This window comes from Lycium ferocissimum, chromosome 7, assembly GCF_029784015.1.
Source record: "Lycium ferocissimum isolate CSIRO_LF1 chromosome 7, AGI_CSIRO_Lferr_CH_V1, whole genome shotgun sequence".
NCBI lineage: Eukaryota > Viridiplantae > Streptophyta > Magnoliopsida > Solanales > Solanaceae > Lycium > Lycium ferocissimum.
Window position 1 is genome coordinate 36,656,445 of NC_081348.1, and position 22,785 is coordinate 36,679,229.

Sequence of the window (22,785 nt, forward strand, 5' to 3'; positions counted from 1 at the left end):
AAGGACTACAACAGTAAAATAATGAAATCCGCACGTACATTTTATAATTTTGACCACAAAAGTCGACCCACTTTTTCAGGTTACATGAGATATAACATTCAAATTACAGCAATCTATATCAAAAAGGAACATTGTTGTGCAAAAAAATGAAGAATTCTCCAAAATCAAGGCAATCTATACACAAGTGATGACATCTGCTATTATCGCATTTGACAAAATTGAGAAAGCAAATGAAGGATCGAACACAAAAATTGACGGCCAGACAATTGCCAATTATCATACCAAGAGGCAACAAAACTAGCCTCATCCTATAAAGATGAAAGCTCCCTATTATTTTTTTTGCGTATAGCTTCCACGAACAATGAATTTAGAGTTGACTAATGAAATAGAAAATATGTGGGTTAACGAATAGCAGTCAGCTTAGCAAACATCAGCCACGACAAAGAATAGCAGCGCTCCACTGCACCAGAGACACAGAGGGCTTGCGACGATGGTGGAGATATCAAATAAATTCACTCATGAATGGTCACCCCCTGCAATTTTTTGAGTCTTTCATACACCTACTGTTGGATAAATACCAAAATTATGCCCACTACCGTTTGAATCTGCACCGCCATACATTGGTAACGGTAGTTCACCTGAATGAGATGCATTGCGCGATCTAGAGTTCCTGGGAGAACCAGTGTATGAATCCGTCGAGCCACTGCTGCTTGTGTGCATTGATGATGTTGGAAGCCCATGAATCCTTGGAAGGCCTGTCGGATCAGTACCCAAGCTATAACCCCTTTCAACTGTCTCAGCATCAACCGGTATCTCCTCCAATGTCTGCAAACCAGAAAACATCAGTTCCAGCTGAATGGTACTCAGTAAGTAAAGTCATTATAAGCCAAGCGAACCTAGAGAACGACGACAAACAGAACATCTTAAAGAATCGGCACCACTGGGATATAGTTACAGACGGTTTTACAGGGAGTACAATGACAAACAGAATATCTGGGTAGAACTGATTTCACAAGGAGAGCGATGACAATGAGAAAAAGGCAAATTCCCAAAACAAGTTTTTCTCCTTGGTTCCTAAACAAAGCCTAAAATAAGATGGAACTTATCAAAACCATAAACATTCTATACTAAAGCTTAGTGAGCCTTGACATGTAATATATGCAAAAATATACTCCGAGTCAAAATGGTGAAGATTTGACCTTAAAAGCTTGCTGAAGAACACGAAGTGTCTCACGTGTACGCTTTCGCTTAATGGCTATCTCATCAGGTTCTTGCAACATTTCTTCGAGGAGGTTTTCTCTGCAACAAATAACAAGCACCATTGATAAGAACTACAAGTACATGCAAATTGTGTAGCATTTGCAGTGCCTAAGTTGCCAGGCGCCAGAAACAACATACAAGTACATAAGCACATAAAAATTCATGCAGCTAAGAAGCATAATGAAGGATCAATGAGCCACTATCCTGTAATGTATCTTGATTAAAAAGAAATTCCACTTGGAATACCTGTAAAGTTTCTTGATAAACACATTGTGTAGCTCTCTTTTGGTCTGATTTACCTGGAGAAATGGATTAACACCATTTTTGTCAATAAAAAAGAAATCCGAATCGAAAATGAAAATCATATAAGCATTCTTACTAAAAACTTGAAAACACAGCACCCGGAGTCTAATAAAGCTAACAGACACCAGATGCTATTTCCCTCATATTGGCTATCTAGAAAAATTGTATCAACAAAGGTAGTAGATAATTCAAACCGTACAGAAATTTCCACCAGATAAATAAATAAGTGCAGAATTTTCACAGAATTAGCAATTGAAAAAATATCTGAATGGAATTGACTGATAGGTACTATAAGAAAATAAGAAGTTAGCTAAAGGTAGAACAGAGAAAATTACTTTTCCCATATAAAAATTAGCCTCTCAACTGTTGGCAGAAAACCAAACAGTACCCCTAGTCCCCTGCGCTTTTAGAATATGACAAAAAGCAGATTATTGTGTTTATTTTATCCGTTCTGCCCCCAGGTTATCTAAAATCCCAAGTTGGTATATTACTACTACTTATTCTAGGGTCAGTGTCTTCTAGTGCTGAACAATCTGCGTGAAGAAAACATCCTTAGGTAGGAAATAAGAGAATGCGACGAGATCGGAAGAACTGCTATTATCATTTAATCAGAACAAAGAAACTGCTAGAAGAGTAGATTTAGGAATCCTCAAGACAACCACTAGATAGAAATGAAGAACCCCTAAGCGTAAGTCCATTGAAAGGCCACTCACATAGATGTCAAAAACATCAAAGCATGAAATTAGAGGAGGACCAAGTCATTGCTATTCAGGATTACCAGAAAATGCATGATTGCTTTAGGTATGAAGTCTTCAATATTCTTCCTGACAATGTCATAGTATGACCTCAATAACAGCTTTGTGATGGCAATTTCAATAGTCACCTCCTCTGAATGAGTGTCTGAAGGCCTTAAAACACTTGGGGGCTTCAAGCAAAACAAATACAGACGTCATTCACAACCTAATCCATAGAGAAATCATACAGCAGAAGGGCTTTCAAAATACATACCTCTCTCAAGTGGATCGTTGAGAAAGCATGATTCATGCTCTGTACAGGATCACTCAATGGCTTGCTTATGAAATTGTCTTTTACAGATGGACGATTGTCCGAGCCACCAAATATTGATGATATTCCCCAACTTGAACCAACATTTGATCCTAATGAAGAAATATGTCAGCAATGGCTTTGGCAATAAGGTCTATCGGAAAGAGCCTCTCTATCTCTACAAGTTAGGGGTAAGGACGTAAGGTCTGCGTACATTCTACCCTCCCCAGACCCCACCTCTGGGATTACACTGGGTATGATGTTTTTGTTGGCTTTGGCAATACAGCAAAAAGATTATTTTCTACAGATTATAAGGAGTCCAGACAGAGTAAAATGAATTCATATTAAGCAGCAACACCAAAATTCATGGTGCTTTTCGAAAAAGAGTACCATGAGTTACATAAGGACGGACTTTTTCAGAAAGTGTCATTTGCAAATGGCTAATCCTTGTATACGATATTCATTCCCTTCTTGTCAATAAATATTTAACTTGTAATAAATAACTAATAACTCATGTATGTTCATGTAACAAACACATGGCATGAATGAACATATCATGTATCACCAGATAGAAACACACCTGACGCTGTAGTTTTCTCGATTTCTGGAGCAGGACGAACAACCTGTTTCTGGTCCGAAAATAACAATAATCAATGCAAATTACTTAAGTTTCTTACGACTTGAAATTTGAAAGCTGTGCGATGTCAATCAGGAAGAAGATGAAGAAACTAAACATGATGAAGCAGAAAAGGCCAACCTGATCAGGGACAAAACCACCAACTGATCTGGCAAGGATAGCACGTGATTTTAGACCTCTTTCAGAGGATGGTGTTTTATCTAAATCCACTCCATCCTGAGTAGCAATAAGAAAACAAAAGGTTAACATCAGTATGATATAATTTGCAGGACCAATTGCAAAAGTCTGTGAAACAGCAAATGAAGCAATTACTTTTTGCCTCGGATTAGGTGCAGCAATCCTAGATGACTTGACCTGCTGTGATGCAATCTCCATAGCTTTATTCCCGCCAATAAAATTTGGATGGGAAGTATTTATGTAATCCATCTGCAACAGAATAACTAAGTTGAACAATATACAAATTTTAAATATACAAATTTTAACAGCAAAAGATTCATAACAATTTTTAGTGATTTGCTAAAGCAATTCACAAACTTCTACAGCAAGATGATTTTGGCAACAATCAGACGAGCTATTTTTTATCTCAGATATCATATGAGTGTAGACCCTGAAACCAGTAGTTAACTAGAACTGCACAGCAATACAACAATTGCAAAATTTGATTGTGATCCGTACGAAAAGAACGGATTCATATTCTAGCTTAATATTTCAAAAATAGTTGACACTAATCGATCAACTCAATAAGCTTGATCATAGATGCAAGTATGTACGTATTGTATTAGGTATAAGCAAAATCAAAAAAAACCCAACACTTTGGCATACCTCCATCTCAATAATGTGTCCAATCATTACTTCTGAAGGTCCCAGTCCTTCACGCAAAAAATTCCCTATAACCTCATCCATGCGCTTTCTCAAAATTGGAAACCGTTGCAACTCATTGACCATACAACGATGGCTCATCTATGAAGGAATTATTCAAGTTAGGACAGAAATTATAAGAATGCCATACCAGAATAAAAAGGTAATCAACATTGGCGTACTTTAACCAGCTCATCATATATAAATCTTGCACACTGAAAACTCGGTTCCATTAAACGTGCTATTTGCCTTCGGATGAGAACTTCAAATGGGACCTGCATATTTACACAATAATTAAGATGCCACCAACCAATTGTCAGAAATACTACAGGAAAGCGTTGAATTATTGGCTCAAAAGCAAAAGCAAAGAACAGATTAATCCTTTGGAGTTACCTCTGGCACAAACAATCCCGATTTGGCACCGGTTGCATTTTGAATGGCAGTTCGGATGTCATCATCAGTTAAATCTTCACAAGGATCAACTTCCTGCATGAAAAAGAGAAATCTGATGAAATTTGATAAGCAACTGAACTAGGATAAACATTCCAATTATACGCATCAACATGCTAATTATGCAAAGCTACAAAAGAGTTCTTGTGTCTGTCGTTCGCATTTTTTACAGCCTTGAAGATTTAGAATTCTTGTACATATTGTGAATATTAGGGGTTTATTGACAGGAGCTAGTCGATAAAAAACTACTCCAAATGAAAGATAGATTCGAATATGCGACTTCGTTCCTGCATGAAAACCAACTTATGCGTACAATAGATGAATATTATTTATGGATTGTATATGTGCGCCGCACAACAATTTATGAAAGACCGTACTGATAAAAATTTAATGCCCAACAAAAGCATACATACCAGCTATCTATTGACAAAAATGGCATATCATTTATGTGCAAACATTAGCAAGTCTATAGATGAATTTTAATTCTCCAAGCAAGAAAAGAATGAAGTAGGCATTTCAAATGTGAATATGAAGAAGCGGACCTCCAAACTCTTTACAAATATGTTCTGAAAAATGTAATGAATTCTTGCTCCACCAGACAGCTCAGAAGTTGACATCTCTTCATTTTTGCCATCTATCATTGAAGAGAATGCTGCTCTCGACCCAAAGAAAAACCAAAATAAAAAAGACAGACACTGGTAATGAGGTTAGGAAGTGTAAATGGTATACTAGAAAGCAACATTAGATATGGGAGATAGAATCCAGTAGGACTACTATCAAATGTTGCAAGGTTTAGGCCACATTACCTTCACTGAACTTGGAAAGAATGTTCAGAAGGAGAGCACCCATACCAGCCTAGATTCAGGGGATTAGCACAATGATGTCAATAAATAGTTCGGAAACACTAGCAGAAAGAAACCGTCAAGGACTCAACAATTGACGACAAACTCCCCAGAACTTCAGGCCAGTCCTTAGTAAAGCATAGGGAAGACAAAAGAAGTTACCTTTGACTCCGTGATCTCCCCATAGCTAGCATGCTCCTTTGCGGCAGACAGAAGTCCAGCACTAATGCGTGATTTCAATCCTGGAAGAAGTGTTTTGATGTGTTGCACCAAAATCTGCATTAAATAAGAAGTTCAAGATAATATCTGATTTCAAAGCAACAAGATGTCCTGTACCACAACTGGAATGGGAAATTTGCAGTTCATTTGGAACAGGACAACAGCTTGGATTGGGATGAAGGTGGGGCGATAGCCGATCATCTAATTGATGTGGAAAACAATAAGAAGGCAACAGGTATCTGTTGCCCAAATGAAAGTAAAAAAGGGGCAACTATAAACAGGAAAGACAGCCTTAACACGTATTTAGAGAAAATAACCCCAGAAATAAGTAAAAATCGCAAGGAAGACATGACTCTTACCCAACAAACAGCAAGGCAGGTATTTTTTAGAACGAAAACAGCAAAGTATGTATTAGGAGACTAGATGACACATACAGAACATGCAACTAGAATTTGTCATACAGAAAGACCGTCCAGATTATGATGCTTATTTTCAAGATGAAATAAGCTGCTTGGTAAATCCCTGATCACATACGCTGGAAACCCCAAAAAGAAAGGTATAACACAGGCCATTACGCACCACAGGTATAAATGCTCATGCTGTGCTTCTCATGTGTCATAACATGGTTACTGCGTTAAAAAAAAAAAAAAAAAAACACTTTTTTTACAAACACCAGTGACAAGGTAAGCATGTCCAAGTATTTCAAGGTTAAAGTATTTCTCAAACCGTGACCTTTTGCCCCTTTTCTTTTTTGAATTCGACATTTCAAATACATTTTAAAACTCAGAAAAAACTTTAGAGGATGAAAATTATAAGTTATTAATTGATTTGGAGATATTTTGAAATGTAACTGAAAAATATTATGTTTGACCTTATTATGGTTTCACATTTTTTGATAAATATTTGACCCTACAAGGATGTAAAGCGCGCAATATGGCAAACCAATAAAAGAAGAATCACTGTTACTTTGACCTGCACAGATTACCTGGTTCAACTTTTTTGCCAATTGAGGTACACCACAGCGATCAGCAAGATCACTATATACCTTCAAGAAAAAATAGATAAAACAGGAGATTGTTAATGGATATAGACAAGAAATAAAGTAAATTAGATATGGTAGAAAACATACAGGACGATTGCGGAAGAACTTCTCCTCAGCTACAAGTGCATCCTTAATACTCCGGTTCATCATAATGTCCTGTTTTGAATAATTCAGCTATAGTATTAAAATCTTCTGAAGCAAGTATATACGAATATTTATGAATAAATATGCACACAGATACTGTTGCTCATATGTAGAGTTGCTAGGACTCAGGTGCGGTGTCCGACACGTGTGTGGATCTAGAGGTCGGATCCTTCTAAATTTTAAGATTCGAGGATACGGATCCAAGTATGGATACGGGTGCGGGGATTCGGCTAAAAATAATTCAAATATCTAAAAATAGAGTTATATAACCTAAATTATGAGATATTATGTGGAAAACTTGAGGAGAATCTCGTAAGGAGATAAAAGGAAAAGGAGTGACATAGAAATTTCTATATACAGGGTATTCCATACTCTTCAATTTCACCTTAGCTTTTGTTTTGATTACATAAATATATGGAATCTGTTAGGAATTTCCTGTCGATGTTGGTCAAAGTACCCAAGATAGGCTGAATAGATCAGGTATGGATCCCACACCCACGTCGTGTCGACACGGGTGCGGCACCGAAAGTGAAGAGTCCGAGTAACTTAGATTTTGTTAACCTATAATTTTCTCTCTGATGAAAAAATCCTTACCTTGCACTTGTATATACTAATAAATGCAGACTACTACAAGTGGTACACAAAGTAGATTTGTTGTGTTTTATGCACTGACTGCTAAGATCTTCCACATTTTGAATAAGACTATCAAGTTTCTTCGCTACAGTAAAGTTGCATTGGATCTTGACACTTATCCTGGTCCCCTCCTGGTGTTCAATGGCTATAACTTTCTCTATCCATTCATCTGTGTCCTTTAGGCCTATTATAGGGTGCTATAATGCCTCAAGACTCTTTTTTTTTGGCACAAAAGGAAAGAATGTAGAGAGGAATCATAAAGCTTGACCAGTTTATAGCCTCTATTGATCAATCATATGTTTAATTGTAGATGCTTCAAAAATACGTCCTTTTCCCTTGGATTTTGGGTTATGGCACCCTATTAGTGATTTTAATTATCCTTAAAAATAACTATATTATTTAAGGATTCAAAATAAAACATTGGCTTGTAGTATTCAATAAAGATAACTTTGTGTTCAGAAAAAGAAAATCACACAACAAAAAGAAAAACTAGCAGCCCAGTACAGCTTTAGCTACCAAAAGGCAACATACCCAGTGTAACCCACAAGTGGGGTCAGGGGAGGGTAGGATGTACGCAGACCTTAGTACCTAACGTTGTGGGATAACCAATTTAGCACCCAAGAGATTTAAAAGAAAATAAGACCTGAAATGTATCCCATGCTTCAGACAAGAAGGTAAATATGCAATCTACTGCACAGTATTGGAAAAATAATTATTGCCAGCATTACAGAATTAATTGTCCTACAGTTGAAGCTTTTGTTGTGCAAAGATGACCATGAAAATGGTCAAAACTACATATCTCTAAAGGTATCAGTTAAAATTTAGTAAGAATGTCAAAAAGATGCAATAAGATAAACAAAACCACTCCCAGGAAAAGAAAACTTGGTAGAGGTGCCTCTCGCAGACCATAAGGACTGCAGATATCCATGAAGAAAGTGGACAATTTTTTATTTTTGGTTCTACACCCATCGCAACATAGCCTAATAAAAATAAAAGTTTTAAGAAAAATATGGTAACCTCATATGCAACTCCAAAATATACATATGAAAGCTCAAATGAGCGAAAATCAAGAAAAAACAAAAACTCATGAGATAAACTATTTTCTCCACCAAAAGTGTAGCTGGATGTATTACCTCCTGATTACGATTCACTATACCAACATAACCAAGGCGAAGGGGAATCACTTTTCCAAGTAAAAAGTTACGTGCGTCAGTACCCCTATCCATGATGTCTAACTGTGGAAACAATGGAAACACAACCGAGTTAAAACAATAATCAGAGAAAAGATATAGTCAACACAAGGATGAAATTCATTTCCTTTCACACTGACCTTTGTGATGACTCCAATGGTTCGATAACCTGCAAGAAGAATCTCTCATATAAGAAAGCACCTAAACAACTAAACTCCGTAGCATAGAATACATTTGTTGCAACATACCGTCAGGGTCAGCATTTCCAGCAATCTGAAGAGCATCTGAGTTGGCTAAGTCTGAATTAGCCGGTGTTACTGCCAATATTAAGCAGCTTGGGAGCTTAATATACGACATTATCATTGTTCTGATGCGAGCTTCAATATCAGAAGGTTGATCTCCAATAGGCACCTTTGTTATGCCAGGCAAATCCACTAGAGTAATATCAAGAACATTTGGTGAGAAAATTTTTAACCGTATCTGCTTGTCTGAGACACCTTTGTTTGCTCCAGCTTCCCGGTCTGTCTCTGCCTAATGCCGATGATGAAAGATTGGCAGTTAGAAAAGAGAACGAATTACTGAAATTTCAAGGGAAAAAAATCACATGAACAATAATTGAGATGCATTATGTTGAGTGTCCTTCCCTCATGCAATCCTTGCTACTAGATGTTACTATGCATATATTTCCATATCAAATCCACAGTCAGTCAAGTAACTATCTTCTTCTTTAACCATAACTGGTGCACAGACGAGCCAATAATTTTTCAATCAGACTGCTGTTTATCCTTGCTCATGTCAGGGAGATACTATCGTTAGAATAGAGCTTACCATATAGATATTTTATATGTTAAAATAGGGGTAGAGCATTGTCCCTTTGAAAGATAACTTACATTCACGCCAGTTTCTCAACTACATAATGCCATGACCAAAGTGGATCCTATGCAAAAGAAAGAGGAGTGTCCATATATAACCACTGAATTAGCGAGTGTACAAAACGAGATGCCAAAACACTGTTTTACAATCTAAGATTAGTCAATCTCGGGACACGCATAAAAATAACATCTAAGCAATAACATCATCATAATTAGCATGAATTTAAACAGCATATGCTTACATCCATATGATAAAGGAGTGAATAGATCAACCAATCAATGGCTTGAATAGAGTGGAAAGGACATAGAGGGCATACCAACCTTCAACGACTTTTTGACCGAGGCATAGATGCAATACTCAGCAGTTTAGTCTATTTCATAAAAAGAAATACTTAATAATTTAGTCTTTTAAGTTTTAAGATATATTAGGTGTTCTCACAATTGAAAGATAAATGACTATTTTTTTTTTTTTTTTTTTTTTTACAAGGGAACCCGCAGCCGCTACCCTTCGGGTGAGCACAAGTAAACCCCGCTCCTATGCAATAGCCCGCAAACCACCCTTAATTTTTTTTTTTACGACTTAAACCTAATTTTTTTTGGAAGGATAAATGCAGTGTTGTGAAAGGCGCTCGCCTTACGCCTTTTGGCGTGAGGCGAGGCAAGGCGAGCCTGTCTCGCCATAGACAGCCAAGGCGTGGCGATTTTCAAAAGGCGAGCCAAGGCGAGAATGGCGAGGCAAGGCGAGCATGGCGAATGGCGAGGCGAGGCGACGCCTTTGATTTTTTTTTTTTTTTAAAAAAGTTGCTGACTATATTAAAACAGAACAGAAATATTTACCTAGGGTTTCATTTATATGTTTTTTCCATAGCAGCTGCTGCGTCTCCTTTGGTCGGAAATATTCCACCATTAAAGTTTCTTCTTCTTCTTCTTCCATCAGCAGCAGTTTCAGGTAAGCTTCTTCTTCTTTTTCCTTCTTCTCCTCCTTCTTCTTCTTCTTCTTTTTCCTTCTTTCTTTTATTTCTTTTTTCTTTCCGGCATGCCTGGCTTTTTCCAGCAGCAGAATAGCCTTTTTCAGGCAGATTCTGACTTTCCGGCAGCCAGCCGGTGACGCAATTCCGGCAGGTTTTTTTTTTTTTTTTTCATTTTTGTGTGACGTTTTGCCTTTTATTGTTTTATAAACAGATTTCAATCATGTCAACATCCCATTCCGACAGTAAAGACATAGTTGGAGACTTTTAGACTTTATTATCAACTATCAACTATCTATTTTTAGTTTTCCAATTGAAATATTTGCTAGTATTTTGTTGAGTATTTGAGTTTTTGGGTATTTATATATGCATATTTAATTTTTTGTGTTAATTCTCGCCTCGCTTCCAAAAGGCGTTCGCCACGCCACGCCATGAGGCGTGAGGCGAGCCCTTGTCGCCGCGCCTCGCCTTTCGCCATCCTAAACACTGGATAAATGAACTAATTTTTTACCAAGGCGCATTTGCAATACTTAATAATTTAGTCTACTTCATAAAAAAAAATGCTTAATAATTTAGTCTTTTAAGATCAATCAGGAGCATCATAAGTTCATAACTAAACGTGTACTAGTGCTCAGGAAGGACAAGGGTTAATAAAAACTTGAGTCTTATGAATAAACCTTTCATCTTCTAATAATTACTAATCACAATCCCGCAAAGAAGTTCGGTAAACCAGTAAGCCTAATGATAGACGAGGATTCAAACATATTTTTCTTTAGGCATTGTTACTTTCCCTGATATTTATAACATACTTCATAGGTTGATTCAGTATATGAGGCTAGTCAGGTGTTAGGACTTCAAACAGAATATTTGCAATTCAATCAAACTAACTACCTTCCTCTTGGACCATGCATACATATTGCTGAAAACTGCTTTCAGTTACTGCAGTAATTTTTTTAGCATAATAAGTTGCTTAGGTTTAGGATGAATCTACTTTTTTGAATTTTAAATTTCTATTGCATAGATTAGTTTGTTGAGATATTTTAGTTCTTCTGAATTTTTGTTTTGCAGATTTTCTGCAGATTATGTTTTCAAGTTGCTCCAGTGCATGTGAAGAGGAGAGACACAGGTGCTCCAGTGCGGAGGTGTGAGAGGTTGGCTATGGACGGTTTCAGGAGAGGTAAAGGGAGGCCGAAGAAGTATTGGGGAGAGGTGATTAGACAGGACATGGCACGATTTCAGCTTTGGAGAGGACATGACCTTAGATAGGAGGTTGTGGAGGACTCGATTAGGATAGAAGGCTAGGTTGCTTATCCTTTCACCCTAGTAGTTGTAGTTTTGCTCATTCGTTTATTGCCAATTGATTTCTGCTTATATTTGTTGGGCCTTTGTACTTTGACTATCTTATTTATCTATGGTAGCTAATGCTCCTTTCTTTCCGGACTGTTCTATCATGACTTTCTCACTTTTGTTATTCCTCGTTTTCCTATTGTTTGATATGCTTATCCCTATCTGACTTTTTGTCTTGTTTTCCTCTCTTGAGCCGAGGGTCTTTCGGAAACAGCCGCCCTACCTTTCGAGGTGGGGGTTAGGTCTGCGTACACTCTACCCTCCCCAGACCCCACATTGTGGGATTCTACTGGGCTTCTTGTTGTTGTTGTTGTATGTTCTCAAGTTGGCTGGTTAAAGCCCTCCTATGCTTAATAAGATACAATTTCAATCAATACTTTCAACATTTTTGCAGCACCATCTTAAAAAACCAACGCAACAACATACCCAGTGTAATCTCACAAGTGCGGTCTGGGGAGACTAGAGTGTACCCATACCTTACCCCTACCTCTACCTTGGGAGGTAGAGTGTTTCTGATAGACAAAAGCAATAACAAAGCAGCTCAAATAGGAAAAAAGAACCGTAACTACAACAAAACAGAACAGTATGCTAAGTGAAGAACAAGATACAGTAATATAATATAGCAGAAATCGAAGGACAAGAAACTACAGGAGGAGTACTAGTAAAGAATGATAAACGAGACAAAGCTATACTACCTTTTAACCTACTACCCTAATCCGTGTCCTCCACAACCTCCTATAAACCAACACATATGCTAAGAAAATAAAAATAAAACTACATACATTCGAGGGAATCCAATTTAAATACACTGAGTCTGAAATTCAAAGTGTAATCAATACCTGAATCTCCCAACGAATTTGATTGAAATCATAGAAACGTTTTCCAGGAAGGTGCAAAAACTCTCCCCATTCTTCATCAGTAGCATTATCAGGATTACGCTTAGTTTGAAGAAGCTGTAAAACAAGAGGTCGCCTAGTACATATATCAGAACCTCTAGGCAAGAAATCTCGACCTACAAGTGCTTCAAGCACACTTGATTTCCCACTACTTTGACTGCCTACAACAGCAACTTGTGGCAACTCAATAGTAGATTGACCACCAAGCTGTGCAAATATGTCTTGAAGTTTGTTCACTATTGGTATCACTGAATGACCTAATGACGCCGCCGCAGCATCGCCGCCAGTGGTTGTCGGTACTTTTTCTTCCGTCATTGTGAAGTTTGATTTAGTAATTAAATCAAAATTGATTGAGTAATTATTTGAGATTTTGATGAGAGTAAATAAAACCCTAGAAGTGGGATAGAGGTTTGATTGATGAGGGGAATTGTTGGGTTAGAAAAAAGGAATTTGTTCTCTTACCGCCCAAGAAACCCAGAACCAAAATAATCAGAGAATCCCTTTTCTCAATTTGAACGGGACCAAACACCTATGCTGTTATCATGTCTGTAAATTTTAGTTTACAAAAGCAATTTGTATTTTTTTATTTTTAGCCTAAGTTAGAGAGATTAAACCCTTATTCTTTCTGTTTTTTATATTACTCATTTTGTTTCAAATTATGTGAACTTATTATTGTTTGATAAGTTTATCAGATGGTTCCTTGACCACATTTACTTTATATTTTTTCTAAACTATTTGAATTATAAATTATTATGACTTAGGAGCCGTTTGGACAGACATGATTTCATGAGATGAAATCACGAGATGAAATCATATTTGGACATGCAATTTGAATTTCTTAAGTTGCTTTTTTTATAAAAATAAAAACCTCACAAGTTGTGAAAACCATCAAAAAAATTCAATTCTCATACAATCTTACCAAATGAGTAAATCATAGTTCATAATAAAATTAATACGCTATTTCTTTTTAAGGCACCTTTCTAAAAATACTAACATCAATTGATCAAACTTTAGTTCAATAAAAGAAAAAAATTTAGCATAAATAGTAATGTAATTACTCTTTAATATAATCCTCCCACATGGTAAACATGATTGATAAATATATTTTACCAACTTGTAGATTAATATTTAATACAAAGGGTTGGTAAACATGATTGGTAAATATATTTACCAACTTATGGGTCTTTTTTTACAAAATATAAACATATGGATCAAATTTTACATTTATATTTTTGAAATGTCCATTTCAAATCTCAAAAACCTTTTTGGATGATTTGGGATTTAAAAAATGAAATGAAATGCACTGTCGTCGATTTCATATATGAGAGATTAAATGTCAAACGCATTCTTAAACTACTTTATATGTAGTTTCTAAATATATAAATTTTATTTTTATAAACTTCAAAAATTTATGTTGAAATTTACTTAAAACGGAGGGAGTATATATGTATTTGGGTGTATACCGATTAGTATTTTAGATATAAAGATTATATGGTGTTTCTTGTTCTATTTCCGAGGGGGGGAAGACGTGTATATTTGTGAATATTTATTCATAGCGGGTATTTGCATCAATTTAATAACTATATGTAACTTAGTTTTACAAATATGATTATTATTAAATTAAAACAACATACTAAGATTGATGAGAGTGAAACTCTCGACGTAAATAGAGGTTTGATTGAGATGAGGATTCGTGGATTGGGTAGAAAAAGAAGTTATTCTCTTTTACCGCCCAAGAAACACAAAACCAAAATAAAAGAGAAATCCTTGGGACCAAGTTATCGTGTCTGTAAATTTGTGTTTAGAAAAATAAAAATAAACCAAGTTGTGGGGAAGGGTTAAGGGAGATTGAAACCTTATTTTTTATATTATTATATGTGTATTTGTGTGTATACACTGACTATATTTTAACTATATAGAAGCATGGGTTTAGACCCATGCTTCATCGTCCGTCCATTAAAAAAAAAAAAAAAAAAAGTGAAACCCACCATTTCCAAACTCAAGGAAAAAAAAAATGGACCCCATATTAACAAAATCAAGCAATATCAAAAAAATAAGTGAATCTCATATTAAAAAAATAAACAATGTCAAAAAAAAAAGTGCAGACTTTGTATTTGTAGCAAACACTAATATAATAAAGTTTTAGATACGGAACACAAACTACAATGTCATATTAATCGTGTTTTGAACATAGTGTATATATATATACATACATACATAAAAACAGTGCAAACTAATAATGTCCAAAAAAAAAAAAGTGCACCCCATATTAAAAAATCAAACAATATTCATGTAATTTTCAAAGTATCCCATTAAGTCAATAATGATGGATTCATTGCCACATGCGTATCAATCCATTAGTGGGAGCAAATGAAATTATTGTACAACAAAAAACATGGACCCTATATTATTGCTTTTCTTCAAAAGATTAAGTAGTCAAATAACATACAATTTTCTTTCTTTTTTTTATCGAGATCTTATATATTGAATATTGTATTCTTTATTAGTATCATTTATTTGTTATGTTTACTAAAATAAATATATACTTAAAATAGTTATATTTTAAAATAAGATAGAATATAATTACTTTTTTATTTTTGTTCTTACTCTAATAAATGTGAAAAGAGATTAATGTCGTAAAAAAAAATATCAAATGGAGATCAAATAATGAATAAGGTAAATTAGTCAAATTATAATTCTAATTGAAGTTTTCTTAAAAAAATCATGCAAAAGATAACATGACAAGTAAAATGAGCTAAACCGAGAATATTTACCAAAAATTAAAAAATAATATTATTTCGTTTAAATAGAAAATCAATTTCTACTTTATTTCGTTTTAAACATGTAAAATTAATTTAATAATTTGAATTAAAATTATCCAAATCAAAATTTGATAAAAAATAATAAGTATTTTACACCTTTAAATTAATCAAATTAAAATTGAAAGTATCCGATGCTTAAATATTGCTATTGTTTTATCTCAAAGAGAGAAAAATAGTTTCCTTTTAAACAAATCTTCTCTTTTAAAAAATATTAATAAATTTTTGCCGATTTTGTCTAATATAATAAAGTTTTAGATACGGACCACAAACTACAATGTTATATTAATCGTATTTTAAACATAGTATGTGTGTGTGTGTGTGTGTGTGTGTGTGTCTATATATATATATATGTGTGTGTGTGTGTGTGTGTGTATGTGTGTGCGCGGTTATGTATGTTTATTAGCAATATAAAAAAATATAAAAAAATATATATAAAAAAAAAATATATATATATATATATATATATATATGTATGTATTATCACTATCCAAACATAACTACAAAACATAAATACTATATTCACTATGATACGTCTAGTAGTATTTTAGATAAAGATTATGGTATACTATAATAACACCTTTTTTTGTCCTATTTCCGATGTGAGAAGGCTGTCAATTCGTAACTATTTATTGTTTTGGGGATTTATTTCAATTTAATGACTATATGGCATAGTTTTACAATATGATTATCATTAAATTATAATTGATTGATAAAAAATTTATTTTAATTTGTCGCATAATCATGATAAATTAATATAATGTGATGTAATGTCTAATAAGTTTTTACCTATAAAGGGTCATTTAGTTGCTGGTTCGAGATTTATGCGATTTGCAGGGTTTAGTTATTTCATCTTCTATGTACATAATAATACATAAATTGAATCATAACTTATAATACATGTTTTAGGGTAAATATTTACCCACACCGAGTATTTACACCAAATCATTATAATTTATCATGGTTAAGTGATTTAATGAAGTGAATATATACATTAATTAACCATGGTTAAGTGATAGTTATATATACTTAGACACATGTCACACATCCATTGATTTGGACATCCAGTGTGGGCAAGTTTTTACCCATATTTTAGTTATGCGAATTTGTAAATCGGCAACCAAACACCGTACACGTTGATGTGTTAAATTTTATAGATAGCTACTAAAATGCTGCTGAACACGATGATCTATTAATTATACTAATTTTAGTATGCGAATAATTTACTTTCTAGCTAGCAACCTACAAACCCCTAAATTCTTTCAATATTTCATTATTTAGAGCTGCAAATGGTTTGGAAGATCATGCGAACATCATGTACATAATGTCTCGCTGGAGCTCTGGTCAGTATCTTGGATCTGTATATATACATGTTTTTGAGTTGTGATATTATAATCTTCTTTTAGATCATGCTAATGTATTTGCTTTTACACTATTTTTCTCTCTTAAAGAATGTACAATATGGATGTACATGGGTACGTTATCGTTGTTGTTGTAGTATCTTATTATTGATTGTTCGCTTTCGGAGGGGAATAGATGCAGATATTCAATATGTCGTTTTTGTGGGATAAATAAACTTTTGAAACTAGATATTTGGTTTGGTTAGGGAATTGCAGTGAGCTCTTTCCTGGTGGAGTATTTTATCTCTATCCGTTTCCAAGACAGAAAATTAAAGAATTACAGGGTTATTGACTTATTGTTAAGATGATATAGTATCTTTGTTTCTAACGGATGTTTGGTTTGTGAATGACTCTCACTTGTTTACAGGATGCTTCGGCCTTCCTTGCATACGAAAGGAATGCCCTGTGAAGGATGATATTGTTGATTTCAGCTCGGAGGAGGAATATCCCATTGAGGAAGAATGATCTTCTTGACCTTAGCTACAAATCACACATCTTAGAAACCTGAAGATTAGTTCCTTAAATCTCTCCAAATCACGGGTTCTAGACCAAAAATACCCCTAGGGATTCCCTTCCTTTTTTTCTTTTTAAATAATACACATATTATGTAATATCTACAGGTTAATTATATTAATATTTTGATTTATGATTTTTTTTATGTTCAAATATTTAAATCTTTGATGATAGTGAGTGTGTGTCTATATACAAGTTGTCTGTTGGTAATGGACTGCAATATTACAATTTTGACTGAGTAAAGTACGAACGAAGAAAGATATGAATACAGGTAAAAATATTACTGTACAGGAGTTGCATGGTACCATTAGTTATACACCACTTCAAACTGGTTTCGTTAAACTGTAAAAATAACTTCATAGTCTTTAAATCCCAACAAATAAACTAGTGGGGCATTTTAGGAATTCATCCTTGCCGTAGATTTTTTTCTTGAATTCGAAATGTTAGTCCGTTTTATGAATAGCCAATTGAGAAGCCAAGTTTCATCTCTCAAAGTTTTGGCCTCTCCACCACTCCAAAATGTGCTGGTTACATATTGTGGTCATAATAAGAACATTGTAGAGATGATAGTTAATGAAAATCTAGATAATACAATTGCCAATGACATTGTCAATTCCAATAGTTAAAAATAATCTTAAATTTCTTGATGACATCTAAACGATGCCTAAAGTCCATACTCCAAAACAGGCCAGGGCCCCCAAAATTTCTTCTAACAGCATCTCCTATTTACAGTTGTGACCAATTCCAATAGCCTCTAATAAATTGAGAAATATTCAAATCACAATCTACCCTTAAGAAAGTTGACGCATAATTTCTTCCATATCTCCCTGTCCGGCTCACGCCCTTCAACCTTCGCCTTGGCCACATCAGCAATGCTCTCCTATATGACACGAAATTTAACATAAAGTCGAGCTATATACGGAAAATAAATAATTTCACACAGATTTTAAATATAGTATCAATCATGCCTTTAGGGACAACAACACATTCTAAACGTGTGACACATTGACTGTTAGGACGTCGTTTGGCACACCTACTAGTAGGTGACATTATAATATATTGGCAACGTTAATAGGATCACTACCACTTAGATTGAAAAGGACATGGACTGATGAATCATTTTAATTTAGGCAGGGTTAGGATTTTGAGTTTATAATTAATTTTGTGCTCTAGAAATGACAGCTTATTAAATTTTAGATAAATTATTTATGCATATTAAGTGAATTTACTCTAGGGCAAAGCTATCGAGTTCTGCTTGCATCTACCGAATACCTTCGATTAATGCCATGTATGTTGTTATTTTTTGAAGAAAGTATATAGTGATATACTACATTCATAGCAATAACAGAATTTTACACCATAAAATGGTAGATAAATTTTCAGAAGGGGATTATGGCTTAATATGAGAGGGGTACAAACATATAAACGAATACCTCAATAAGGTTGCGTTGAAGAAGACGATCAATGAGATGGAGAAGAATGTCCTTGGTGTACTCGGGGTGACCTTGTATGCCCATGATGTGATCACCACACCTAAACATCTCAATTCCAGTCTTGTTGGACCATGCCATCACCTCTGCCTTGGGTGGAAGCTCACGGATCTAATTCCAAATCACAATAAATTTTAGCTAATTTTGTACTAAACCATACATTTTTTTTCCTTCAAGAACAATACAAAAGAAGAATGCTAAGGTTAAGAAAAATTAAGAATCAGAAAAAATAGGCGACTTTGATAGTGTTTTGAGACAAACCTCATCACGGTGACACTCAATAACTTGCAAAAATGCAGGTAAGGTGAGAGCGTTGAATTCTTTTGACGTTGATAAATTAACTGTGGTGATGCCAATGTCCCATCCAGTAGTGGCTCTCTCTATAATTCCGCCCAATGATCGTCCTAATATCTACACCACATTAAGAGATACTTTCAGATACAAATATATAAAACCAAAGGAAATAGCTCTAGAAAAGAAACGGACAAAGAAAATTAAGCTAGAAACCAAAAAAATCAAATCAGATTAAATTGCATCATAATAAGTCAAAACTTCGAAGATAACTCTCTTTTTTTTTTTGACACGTTTGGATCACGACCAAATTTAGCAGTAAATGCATGACATTTGTCACACTTCTTACATAAACTGCGATACGTATTTATGAATATGAAACAAAAAGTTTGGTGGATTTTTGCCATCAATATATACATACAATATTAACGTCGTAATAGTAAGACAATAACAGTGGCAGCAGCCAGCCACCATATAAAGCTGTCTTTACGGCCAATCCTAAATCTCTCATTTTCTATCTTGGTGGGTAATGTTGGATTTGGAGGTTGGAACATATCACCGACAGTGTCAGCTATGTGCCACGTACACGCCGAGCTTATCTTTCTACTTAATTATTAATTAATCCTTCTCATGGGCGTTATCATAAAATATAGTAACAAGTAGGGTGTTGTTAGATAACATAAAATAAATCTTGGATCTTGAACAGGAAAATTACTTAGTCATGGCCTAATTGCTATGACAATACGTTCGATACATTAACATTGATTTTTTTTAATTGTTAATGTAATTTTACCGATTATAGGAGGTCTTTATTTTATTTTTCAAGTTTTAATATACCTAATATTGTTGGTCAAAAACTTAACCTGAGGTGTAAAAAATATACACTAAAAGTGCACAAAATTTGTACTCATTGCTGTACAAAGACACCCTAATCGAAACCTGGATAGTTTTGTGTAGCATAGGGTCGAAAACTGAAACTCTCTGCCCTATAAGATCATTTAATTATAAGGACTGATTTGTCGTGTGATATATATAGTTGCAATATGTTAGCATATTTTTTGAATTGGACGGTTTTCAATCATCTGTCACACTTTATATAAAGTTAGGTGACAAACACGTGACTAAGCAAGAATGGCTGACAAAGAATCCCAATATCAGCCTCAACATCAGAGAAAAAATCCCAAAATATATGAGCTGTCTATTTTTGGATCCAAATTTGAATTATCCAGCTGGGCCTGAGGGGGGACCAAATGATCTAAGATTGTTATTAAGGTACCATCCAATCTGCTCTATCCAAGTCTCATTTACTCTAGCCAGAAAATAGCCAATTTGATTTCCAAAATTTTCAGTCTCTTTTTAGCAAATGGTCCCAAATCTCACTCATAACTATTCGTTTTTGGACTACTATAATGGTCCTACCATGTAAAAATCCACATGTGCTGAAAGAAGAAAAATCAAGCCAAGTCTCATTTACTGGTAAAGCCAAGGCAATCACTTTTTGTTCTTTAAAAAATCTGGTAATCGAAATCTATAGATTCAATTTGGATTAAATTACACCGGTAGATTCATCGGGGAGAAACAACTTCTTATCCAAAAAGTTGACTATTCTAACAACTCGAATCCAAACCCCCTTTGTGGTACAAGGCAATTATTTTTTACCTTGAAAAACATTTGTCTTTAATAAAGACGTGTTTTTGTACCCAAAAAGGTCGGTAAGTTTTAGTAGTAATAATAATAGTAATAAAAGAAGAATTTGGTCAAAAAAAAAGAATTAGGCAAAAGTCACCTTTTCCTGCGGATGGCAGAGAAAAATTAAGACTAAATTTGGTAACATGGAAATTAAAATAACATTGCCAATTGTCCAAACGCGTTTGCAGACTGAGCGGGTTTCCAAATAAAATATTTCTCTCAACTAGCATTAAACAACCACATAGCATAAAAAAAGAGTTACCAAAGTAACATTTACCTATATTGAAATTTCCAGAAATATACAAAAATCCAGGTAAGATTCAATAGTTAGCATTTAATGGACTTCCCATTATAGTAATTCATTTTCATAATTTAAAAAGTAAAGTTATTTTAAAAACAAACTATTAAGCAAGTTACTAAAATGCCACTACTGTTAATTTATTTCTTCGAAGTTACTACTGTTAAACGTTATTCCTTCTGCCCTAAAAAGACTATCTTAGTTAGTATTTGGATTTAGAGGATTTTTTTTTTGTCACATTTTTTCCAAATACATTCTAAATATCTTGAATCTTTGACTATTGTGACTTATAGTTATGTACTAGTTTTTAAATACGTAATTTCTATTTCAAAAAAAATTATAGATTTTATGTCCGCAATCACATCGAACATGTTAGTTTGACCTTCGTAATCCGAATCAAAATAATCTTTTTGAGATGGAGAGAGTAATATACACTTCTGAAACTTTACAAAACCATTTGAAATAATTGGTAAGCGTTTTAATAAGATTTTAGCAGACTAGTTTTTTTTTTTTTTTTTTTTATGTTAAAAAAAATATGTGTTAGGATTATTCATACTGTGAAATTATTTTTAAATAATATTTCTAGTTAAAAGCCACGTATGAAACGTACTGGATAAAAAAAACAAATGCCTTCGGGACAAGTGGAAAAGACAGCAACCAAGAACTAAAGACCAGAAAGAGAAACAAATGAAAAAGACAGCTGTAACTTGTAAGTAAATGAATTTTAAACAAATCTCAATACCCAAAATAAGCATTAACAAAAAGTTAATATACTCACGATCAATTAACAGTTTGAAAATGAAGTGCTTGGTGACTAAAAAAGTTAAATTAAAAAAATTACCTGGTGTCCAAAGCAAATACCCAAAACTTTCTTCTTCATAGAATCAAGTTTTTTGAGCAAATTCAGTAACTTGCAGATCCACAAATCATTACCATGAGCGTCATTACAACTACCGGTGATCACAAATCCATCAAATTCTCCGATCTCATCATCTGTCGGAAACTCGCCGCGTGCCACGTGGAAAACATCCCACGTTTCACCTTCCTCCCCCAGCATTCTCACGAAAACCCCAAAATAACCTCCGTATTTCTTTTTCACGTATTCTGAATCCTCTGCACATAATAAAACTGCAAATCTTTTTCCTTCCATTGTTAATTAATTACTGAATTGATGTTTTTTCAGAAGTAATGAAAAAAAATTCCTCCTATATCCTCTCTCGCTGATATATGTTATTGGATTATATGTATAAGAATTCTCTCTCTAGTGGAAGGTCTAGAGAGAGGAAGAGAGAAATGGAGTTTTTTCTCAACCTCCTTTCGCTTATGAATTGATGCAGGAAGAATGAGAAAAATAAGGTGTTTATATAAGTGAGAGAGGTGAATAAAATTATTTTATTTGCAATACCAAATTACCCCTTGACCGGTCAAGTGACGTGGCATACTAAAAATATCCCCAGAGGATCATACACGTCGTCAAATGATGTAAAGATCTTTAGCCAAATCGAAATAACGAAAATATTCCACGTGTACATGTGATCACATGTTCCAGCTACTCAAATATCGCCATGTCACTTAAATCT

At 34.4% G+C, this 22,785-nt stretch overlaps 2 protein-coding genes across 5 annotated transcripts; both read right to left on the reverse strand.

Annotated features, from left to right (window-relative positions):
- Positions 1 to 19: 19 nt before the first annotated feature.
- On the reverse strand, positions 20 to 13,066 carry LOC132064734 (dynamin-related protein 3B). Of its 4 annotated transcripts, none has more exons than XM_059457833.1 (21): positions 12,649 to 13,066; positions 8,871 to 9,153; positions 8,763 to 8,791; positions 8,566 to 8,667; positions 6,743 to 6,811; positions 6,599 to 6,658; positions 5,557 to 5,670; positions 5,359 to 5,407; positions 5,095 to 5,204; positions 4,496 to 4,588; positions 4,285 to 4,377; positions 4,067 to 4,204; positions 3,557 to 3,670; positions 3,365 to 3,460; positions 3,188 to 3,236; positions 2,572 to 2,720; positions 2,342 to 2,488; positions 1,507 to 1,559; positions 1,200 to 1,299; positions 639 to 825; positions 20 to 560 (listed from the first exon to the last, which is right to left on the reverse strand). In XM_059457833.1, the coding sequence occupies exons 1-21, from the start codon at positions 13,018 to 13,020 to the stop codon at positions 553 to 555; spliced, it is 2,415 nt and encodes an 804-aa protein (XP_059313816.1). In that variant the 5' UTR covers positions 13,021 to 13,066; the 3' UTR covers positions 20 to 552. The 4 variants fall into 4 exon arrangements, with proteins under 4 accessions (XP_059313816.1, XP_059313815.1, XP_059313814.1 ...); XM_059457832.1 differs by having other exon boundaries at positions 20 to 563; XM_059457831.1 differs by having other exon boundaries at positions 20 to 825; positions 3,188 to 3,230.
- Positions 13,067 to 18,007: 4,941 nt separating this feature from the next.
- On the reverse strand, positions 18,008 to 22,528 carry LOC132064736 (gamma-glutamyl peptidase 5-like). Its single transcript, XM_059457834.1, has 4 exons — positions 22,047 to 22,528; positions 19,189 to 19,338; positions 18,871 to 19,038; positions 18,008 to 18,317 (listed from the first exon to the last, which is right to left on the reverse strand). Exons 1-4 carry the CDS (start codon positions 22,353 to 22,355, stop codon positions 18,216 to 18,218), a joined length of 729 nt encoding a protein of 242 aa, XP_059313817.1. The 5' UTR covers positions 22,356 to 22,528; the 3' UTR covers positions 18,008 to 18,215.
- Positions 22,529 to 22,785: the final 257 nt, after the last annotated feature.